The 9,316-nt window shown below is 47.8% G+C and overlaps 1 protein-coding gene across 1 annotated transcript; it reads right to left on the bottom strand.

Annotated features, from left to right (window-relative positions):
- Window positions 1–5,334: 5,334 nt before the first annotated feature.
- Window positions 5,335–6,837, bottom strand: LOC106806195 (dopamine receptor 2-like). The gene has a single exon (XM_014808061.1). It carries the CDS (start codon window positions 6,835–6,837, stop codon window positions 5,335–5,337), a length of 1,503 nt encoding a protein of 500 aa, XP_014663547.1.
- Between the last annotated feature and the right edge of the window lie 2,479 nt (window positions 6,838–9,316).

Below are 9,316 nucleotides of genomic sequence, written 5' to 3'. Positions count from 1 at the left end.
GCTGACCAAGCTTCATATTGTGGGAACGTCTCTTTTGTATGTTTGTGCACAGGGGCGTGCGTGCGGTAATTATGTATGCTGTAGATGAGTATACGGAAAAGGTTTATACCCAGGAAGCAAAACCCCATTTTTGGGGTAAACCAGAACCGGGAAACTTTAAAAGGTTGTTTGGTATCAACGTGTTCAGGGTCCTCCCTGAACAACTTCTAGGTGGACAACCTTGAAAATATGCTGCTGGAAAAAAAATGGCGGCCATTTTTCAAAATGGCCACCGTGTGTAACTAATGATGATCAATTTTTAAGATAATGTTTGAATAAAACTTCCTCTCACCATGTGTGTGGTATCATATTAAAGGGAATTAAATTTTCTACAAGATGATACTACATTTAATGGGCTTGGTGATAATTTTAATAACAATTTTGGGCCAAAAATGTGATTTTTTACCATTTTTCACCAAAATATGAATTGCACCAAAACACATTTTTCTCCATATTTCAAAAGTCCTTTTGAGTAATAAATTGAAACTTTTCAGAAAACTGCCCATATTTATGGTTAATATTGTCGCAAAAGCTCAAGTTCATTGCTTTTCTAACAATAAAGTTATATTGCTCCAAAGTTAACATTTTGATATGAACTAAAAACAGCATTTTGTACATTATAGTGGGGTATGGCGTGTCATGAAAATAGCTCCCTTAGAATTTTTTTAGAGCTAAGATTTTTTGCTTTATCCAGTTGATTTAGGGTCAAACTATCAGAAAATGGTGGGGACCAAATTTTCCGACCTCTCGACCCCCGTGGAGGGGCTTTTCTTTCCCATGACTCCCTGACTGACCCCGGGCCTGTTTCTGCTAATAATGAACATATTATCACGATCCTGGCGTCATTTCAGGGGTTTGGGATGATGCTGAGTCTATTTATCACAATTTCAAAGCGGAAGTGGCCATTATTGACTTCCGGTTACGATCTTCGTTAAATTCAATGTCATTATCATGGCAGTGATAAACTTGGTTATATAGTACCTCTTTCTATAGGTTTTCAGGCATGGGAAGACAACTGGTGCAGTCATTTTTGCGATCAGATAGTCATAACAAGAGTTAAGGGCACTTTAAGTGGATATCGAAGGCTACCGGTTAGGATCAACTAGTCAGATCTTGTTGTCATGTCTGGCAACAAGAAGCAACTTTTCCTTGTCCGAAATTTGATTTTACTTGTCCAACATTTTCTTACAGTCTATGAGCCGTTAAGGTATATTTTGGGTTCAGTACATATCATATTACAGTATATACATGGAACAACGTAAGGAAATTCAGAGTGTGTGAAACAAACCTCGTCAATATCCTCGCAGACGTCTACATTAGGGGGCAATTACCAGAGGATTTTTGAGGAGTTTTGCCCACTGGGTATCGCCTCGCTGACGAAAGTAACTGTTCTTCCATCTATAAACTACACTTTATTGAACCAATATCGAAATGAAGCTCCACACATGCAACACAACGCCGCGTACTCGCGATACAGGCGAGGAGATGACAAGGCTGGTAAAGACGTTACATGCACTTGGTGGCAGGCATACAATAATTACTGGTGACCAAGCCACATACGAACTCGCAGTAGCGATCAGGGACAAACACCATGATGAGTTTTCCAACGTAGTCTTGCTCCTGGGAGGCTTTCACCAGGCACACAACTATGTGAAGGCGATCTGTAAGATCATCAGGGGTGCAGGAGCAGAAGATCTTGTGGTCACAGCTGGCCTGTGCCAGGAATTTAAGGCACTGCAAGAAAGATGTTTTGGGAGAAAGCCGACTATTATCAGACAGTTCATGCAATCAGAATCCTTAGTGAGGTCATGTGGCTTCTCAGATGGGAGTCATTCGAAGCCTGGGTGGCTGACAGAGATACCACTCAGTGGCAAGGTAGTGTTGAAGACCTGTTGAAGAGGCTGCGTGAGAACAACATTGCCGTGACTGAGCAGCTGGAGATGATCCGAAAAACCCAGCTAGCAGCTCTTCAAGATCAGATGCTGGACTTCCAGAACTCACTAGGCGACCATCCCACAGCTCTCTTCTGGTCCAATTTCCTAGATATGGCAGACATGCTGCACAGATTCCTCTACCATCAACGAGAAGGAAACTGGATGGGCCACCTGTGTGAGTCGGCAAGGATGCTCCCCTACCTCACTGCAGCCGGGCACTTCAAGTACGGACAGCAGTCCCTGCTTTTATATTTGGCAGAGATGAAGAAGCTGCCCAACACTGCTCCCGACGTCTACACTGCACTGATGAAAGTAGTGTTTGTTGGAAGACGAGCAGCTGGCAGCCACAACGCCGTCTCTCGTGACATGCTCCTTGAGCTAACGTATAATTCAGACGCCAAGGAAGAGAGTGGTCGGGACGGCATAACACTGAACGAGGCTGCTCGGACCAAATGGATATACACCAAACCTGTCACGGCAGCGATCTCTGCAGAACTGAAGTCTATGTTGCACCTGAACACTGCCAACCCGCATCATGAGTCCGTAACTGCATAGTAGACAACAGAGCGCCTACTGAAAAACACGATTCAAATCCAAGATTGAAAAAGCGCAGTTCTTTGTTGGCAAGCGGGCGTCAACCATTCTGTGAATAAATTGTTAAACGCTGTAGAGAGAGAATAGAGAACAGCACGAACAAACGGTGAAAAAAAGTAAAAGTAACACTCCGCAGATCGGTGAAAAGCTTTTTGCATTGAAAGTGGCTTTCCACGCAAATTCAGATGTTCGCAACCGTGTTTTCAGCTTTTCGCGTTTATACCGACCTGCGTAAGTACTATTAGCTACAAACTTTGTCTTTACTGTGCTTGACTTTGGATGCACCTTGCACACAGAAAGGGTGTTGCTATCCCCCGGGCGTGGAGTGCTACCGCAACGGGGCAGCACTAGTATTAGGATTAATATTATTAGTATTAGTATTAGTATTAGTATTAGTATTAGTATTAGTATTAGGTTAGGGTTAGGGTTAGGGTCAGGGTTCGGGTCAGGGTTAGGGCTAGGGTTAGGGTTAGGGTTAGGGTTAGGGTTAGGGTTAGGGTTAGGGTTTTTGCATCATGATAACTGTGCCCACACCATAGATTCATTTTTGTGGATTACACCCCCTATATATAGCGATCCTATACATTTTACTTACTGATCGGGGGGAGTGTTGGAGGTGTTGGAGTTAGGGTTATTGTTAAGTTTTGAAGTATACGTCAACTGTATCACGTGACTCTCACTCCACGCCCGGGGGATAGCAACACCCACACAGAAAGAAGCGTGCGTGTATAATTCATCGGAGCTTTCGTCTTCCGTAAAGGCAACCGTACTTGGCCGCCGCGCTTTCATTTATGGTAAACACACTGCGAGTGCACTGCGTTTACGATGTGAGATCGCGGTTCGCATCCCGTGGAAAGCGCGCCTTCCCACGTTCGTGAACGCTATGCCAGTTTCCGTGGCAACGGCGGTGAAGAGATTCTCACGAGGGGCCTCATGGGAGAGTCAGTCACGCCACAGTCGCGATGCTCTGATTTTTTACGCCTTTGTCGCGTCCGAGGCATTTTGAGCAAACCCTTCGAAGCGTCCTGCTGGGACCTGTATGTCTGACACGAGACCAACGTACAGAAACATCAGCGTTTATTTCGTGTGCTCCGTGAGATCAGTCGAGATTACAGCCAACAAACAACGTCGTTGCCGATATAAGAAAAGTTTACAGCCAACATCCTACCACGGTGATAGGCTGCTGATATTGCAAGCGAAATTACTGGCAACAACGACGTTTACGATTATGGTGCTAGACAGAAAAGTCGGCTATCAATAATCCAAGCAGATCGATGTCCCTTAAATATCAATAGGCATAGACGTTGAATAAGAGAACAGACAAAACGTTAAATTGAAGTGATACGCGACAAAACAGCTGTTTCGTGACGACATCTCTTATCTCGGTCTGTACAGTGCGCGAATTGTGCTGTTCGAATTAAACCCCAAAATCAGTTCTCCCGTTGGTCAATTTAACACTTTATTACGTGTATAGTCACTCTTGTGTTTATGTACATGATAATATGAGCATAGGGTGCAATTTATTCATAAAATAGTACTACGTTTAACCTTACAACTTGTTAGATTGAGATATAATTAAGAACTCAATGATATGACTTTTTCGTTTTCGATAGTGTTGCTGTATTAACTAACTATTTTGCTGTTTTATTATTGTAAACATTGCTTCCTAGTTACTATAAGAAGATATCATTTATCGTTTCGGTCCATGTTAATTCCCGTCAAGTCTCGCAGACATATAGTTATTCAAAAGCAAAATCTCAATAAATGATTTCACAAAGTTAACCCGCACATTCATCATCGTTGAGGCGTACGCCCAACCGTGAATGTCAATGCCATGAAGATGAATTGCTACTGCATGTAGCGTATATAGGCGTCGCCATGTCAGCGTACGTACCAGAGGCGTTGCTTAGCTTCCAACCACATGCCCTCCCTCCGTTTTCCGATGTCAAATTTCCCATGTCGTGACATTAATCACATTCAAACTCAGACGTGACGACATCACGTTGCATTGCTCGCGCCTTCGCTAATATTTTTGCATTATAGGGACTAGTCGCAAATGATAATCCAATCACGGCATAATTGTGCATTTGTTCATTAGATCCGCTGTGCTGATTATAAGCTTCCGACTATTGATTAGGCGAAGCACGCAGTTGTGTATAGGCGCAGAAACATTCATGCGTAACCACATAACAGGGAACGCAATTTTCGTTAATTGGTAGAAGAATGTGTAAAAACCGCGTAGTCGAAACATGCTTTGTGATACTTTTAATACGTGATAATAATAATATCTTTGCGTCAATTAGTAATAGTTATAATAATTGTTAATGCAACTTAACAATTTGTGATATTTGTAGTGCATGCATGCTTGGTAATAGCCGTAATGTTGTGTATGTTGAGGCAACTTTATTTAACTATCCAAAGTAATGCTGATTAGTATTACCACCAATACTAGCCAGTTCTATCCGTGGTAGTCCGTATATATATATATATATCCACATATATATATAATATATAGCCCTAAGCCATGTGTGTAGTGTTGGTGTATAAGGCCGTACTCATAAGACGATTGCCGCTTACACTGAAAACGAATGCTTGGAAAATCGCCGCTGCCGCCTAACGCGCGACTATCGCGAGAACGCGCGACTATCGCGAGAACGCGCAACTCTCACATGAACTTGCATATCTCGCGAGAAGTTGCAACTATCGTGAGAACTTGCGACTCTCGCGAGAACGCGCGACTATCGCGAGAACTTGCCGTTGCCCCGCGTCACAAGCGGAACGACGCGTTGAACGACGTCGAGCTGTACGTGTACGAATACGAGATGCTGTTCTGGTAGGCCATCCGGCGCCGGTAGCGCAGATAGAAGTAGTTACTGACGCAGCTCGGACAGCACGTGCAGCACGTCTTGTAGAAGGCCCGCCGAAAGTCGCGGCTCGACAGCGCGTAGATGACCGGGTTGATCGCCGAGTTGATGTAGCCGAGCCACGTGAAGACGGGAAAGACGATGTCCGGCCGCACGATGCAGGCGGCGCAGATGCCCGACAGCACGTTGGTGAGGAAGAACGGGAGCCAGCAGACGACGAAGGCGCCCATGACGATGCCGAGCGTCTTCGCCGCCTTCTGCTCCTTGGCGATCTTCGCCAGCCGCTTGCTGATCGAGAAGTTGAAGCGACGCGACGACATGCCGCTGCCGTTGGCGGCCGGCGTCGGCGGACAAAGCCGCGTCTCGGCTCCCGGCTCCGGCAGCGCGCCGTCCCCGCGCTGCGGTGACTTGAGCGCGTGACGCGGCCCGCCGCGGTGTATGCGCAGCGTCAGCTCCGTGCCCTCGTCCGACATCTTCTTCGTGCCGCACTTGAGGCTGCGCATCTGCTCGGTGGCGGCCCGGTAGATCTTGAAGTAGGCGAACAGCATGATGAGCAGCGGGATGTAGAAGGAGACGAGCGACGAGAAGAGCAGGTAGCCCTTGTCCTCGGTGAACAGGCACAGGTCGGTCGGGTAGCCGTCGGGCGGCGCCGCGTGGCGCCACCAGACAATCGCCGGAAAGCTGATGCTAGCCGAGCAGACCCAGACGAGCGCGATGAGCACGAACGAGCGGCCCGTCGACATGCGGCTCGGGTAGGCGAACGGATCCGTGATCGCCCAGTAGCGATCCAGCGAGATGACGCACAGATGCAATATGGACGCCGTGCTGCCGAGCACGTCGAACGAGTGCCAGAGGTCGCACCAGTCGGGTCCGAACAACCATATGTTTCGCGTCATCTCGTGTATGGCGGCGAACGGCATCACGATGGCTCCCTGGTTGAGGTCGGCGATGGCGAGCGACATGATGAAGTAGTTGGTGACGCTGCGCAGATATCGCTCGCGCGCCACCGACACGACGATAAGCATGTTGCCGAACACTGTCGCCACGCAGAAGAACAACAGCAGCACGCCGAGCACGGGATGGCGCAGGTCGATCTCCTGCAGGTCGGCGTCGCTCGCATTCGTCGTCAGATTCGCCGCCGCCGACGACGATAGATTGTAGAAATCGGAGACGTTGAAATCGATCGCCGAAATGTTCTCGGCGCTGTCGCGAAACGTTGCTTCACTGACGACGCGTAGCGACGACCAGTCAGATAGATCGTCGCCGGTATCGCCATCGTCGCTGCCGTCGTCGCCCGTGGGCGGTCCGGGGAAGCGGAGACTCGAGAAGAAGGCGCTCACGTTATCGGTCTGCACGTCGGTGAATTCGAGCAGCGGTTCGTACAAGGAGCGCGATCGCCGTCTCATCTTGTCGCCCATTCATGGCTCGTCGGCGCGCGGCCAGGCGGCCTTCAACCGACTCCTAGAAGATCAGAGAGAGAGAGAAAAAAAGAAGAAGGAGAGAACGATATTAGAAATTACCAGGTGCGAATCTCGGAGACGCGAGCGCGCGTTCTTTTCTGCGCGCTGATGGCGAGCAGGAGAAGGCAGTCTCATGAACGAGCGCGCCTGTCTCAGACTCGTCCACGCATCTCTGCTCACCGCACGAAGGAAGACGATAGTGATCATAAATTTACGCACGAGATTCAGAGACGAATTTCCAGCTCACGCTGACGAGAGAAGACGGCAATATCATAAATAAACGCAGAAATCGGAGACGATTATCTATCTTTTCTCTACGGACGACGAGAAGAAAATATCGTAAATTGACACGCGCCGCTCCGCTGCAATAAACCGCTTAGTTAGTTTAGCCGTTAATAGTCGAACAGTTCCTTATAAATTAATCGTTCGGCGTGATATAGACGGCGCTGCTGCTGTGATATATTTGTTGTTGGCGCATGCGCGGCCAAAATGCAGTGCTACGACTTGCAATTAATTACGCACGGCACAGGGCGAGCAACTGATGACATCGGGGAATGTTTCTACCTAGTTAGTGCCACCTCCGCGGCTGCTCGGTGACAAAGGTCGATACGCTCGGAAAGCCAACTTGTGAGAGCGAGAAAGAGAGGCAGCGTCAATGCGATGTGAGAGTCGGCTCTGAGCAGATCGTAGAGAAGAATTATCGCTGAGTCGTCAGCAATTACCATACGCGACCGCGACACGGCGTTCAAATAATTTCGTCGGCTTTGTTCATACGCGTGTCCGTAAATTAGTTGCTGCGGGGACAGGTTATTCGGATGAGACGCCGGGAAGTAACGTGTGGGTGGCGTAGGCGAGGGAGGACGTGTGGGTAGCCGATGGAACAGAAGCGAGGGAGAGAGAACGGGCGAGAAGGGGTAAATAAGAGAGCGAGGGTAAACGGATGAGGGACGATGAACATGAGACGGGGTAAACTGGAGAGGGCGGGTAGCGGGCGTGTTGTGTGTGAATGTTTGTGTGTGCGTGCTTGTGGTGTGTGCGTGTGCGCGCGCGTGTGTGCGCGTGTGTGTGCGTGTGTGTATGTATAGGCCCCTGTATGTATATAGTATGTATATGAGGTTCAGTATGAGGTCGTGCTAAAGTAGTATATATACATAGCTTGGTCTTCCTGATGCTTTTAGTGGTGATTATATTATTATGTGGGCAGCAGAAAAATCCCCTCGTCAGCGTTATTAGTATTACACGCACTTTCATGTAATGCTTCGCAAACTTTTTTCGGAAGCTTTATGATAAAATGCTGATAATAGGGGATAGAGTTGCTATAGCATATACGCGCGCGCGAGTGTGTGTGTGCGTATGTGTATGTCTATATATATGTGTGTGTGTGTGTGTGTGCGTGTGTTTGTGTGTGTGTGTGTGTGTGTGTGTGTGTGTGTGTGTGTGTGTGTGTGTGTATGTATGTGTGTGTGTGTGTGCGCGCGTGTGTGTGTTTATAAACGTCGTTTATCGGAGTATAGCAGCTAATCCGCCGACCCGCGCCGGGAGATGTTATCACGTACGCGTACACACACCGCGTCTGTTTTCACTGTACGACTCCATCATTTTGAACACGATAGGCAGCACAGACTCCGCTACGGCCGTGTCCATCAAACAGCACCGATTAGAGCAAAGCCACGAACTGTAATCAGTCGAATTTCTCAGCGGCGGCATTTTTCTCAAATCCGTGCACGACATACGTGCGTTCTCTCTCACATGACTATGTCGGCCATATGACTATATCGGCGAAAGTTTTCTAATCGATTTTGCTAATAACAATGACAGGCGAATCTTCTTGCCGCACGCCTTGGCACGCCTTGTACGCTTTGATGCGCATTGAATGCATCGTTAAATCGTTAATAGTTAGGCCTAACAGAGACAATGATACAGGAAATGCAAATGCAAAACATCCGCCGTGAGTGAGTGAGTGAGTGAGTGAGTGAGTGAGTGAGTGCATGAGTGCGTGACTGAACGAGGAAGTGAGTGAGTGATTGAGTGATTGAGTGATTGAGTGATTGAGTGAGTGAGTGAGTGAATGAGTGAGTGAGTGAGTGAATGAGTAAGTGAGTAAGTGAGTGAGTGAGTGAGTGAGTGAGTAGTGAGTGAGTGAGTGAAGTGAGTGAGTGAGTGAGTGAGTGATGTTGAGTGAGTGAGTGAGTGATGGCGAGCATGAGTGAGTGAGTGGAGTGAGGTGAGTGAGTGAGTGAGTGAGTGAGTGAGTGAGTGAGTGAGTGATTTGTCGGTGCCAAAACAATGGAAGTGATAGTGACAGTGACAGCAAAATGGTCACAGTGGGAGTTATTATGAAAATACAGTGCTGACAGTAATAGCGACAAGACAGAACAATGACAGCGACAGCGACAGTATATAGAGAGAGCGACAGCTGCAGGAC

The sequence above is a fragment of the Priapulus caudatus genome, unplaced genomic scaffold, assembly GCF_000485595.1.
Source record: "Priapulus caudatus unplaced genomic scaffold, Priapulus_caudatus-5.0.1 Scaffold147, whole genome shotgun sequence".
In the NCBI taxonomy this organism is placed as follows: Eukaryota; Metazoa; Priapulida; class Priapulimorpha; order Priapulimorphida; family Priapulidae; genus Priapulus; species Priapulus caudatus.
The sequence above is the reverse complement of the archived record's forward strand: the minus strand, read 5'-3'. Positions and strand labels throughout refer to the sequence as shown.

What these genes read in the sequence shown, in the direction of transcription:
- LOC106806195 (XM_014808061.1), bottom strand. Translation starts at nt 6,837, where the DNA reads ATGAGACGGCGATCGCGCTCCTTGTACGAACCGCTGCTCGAATTCACC.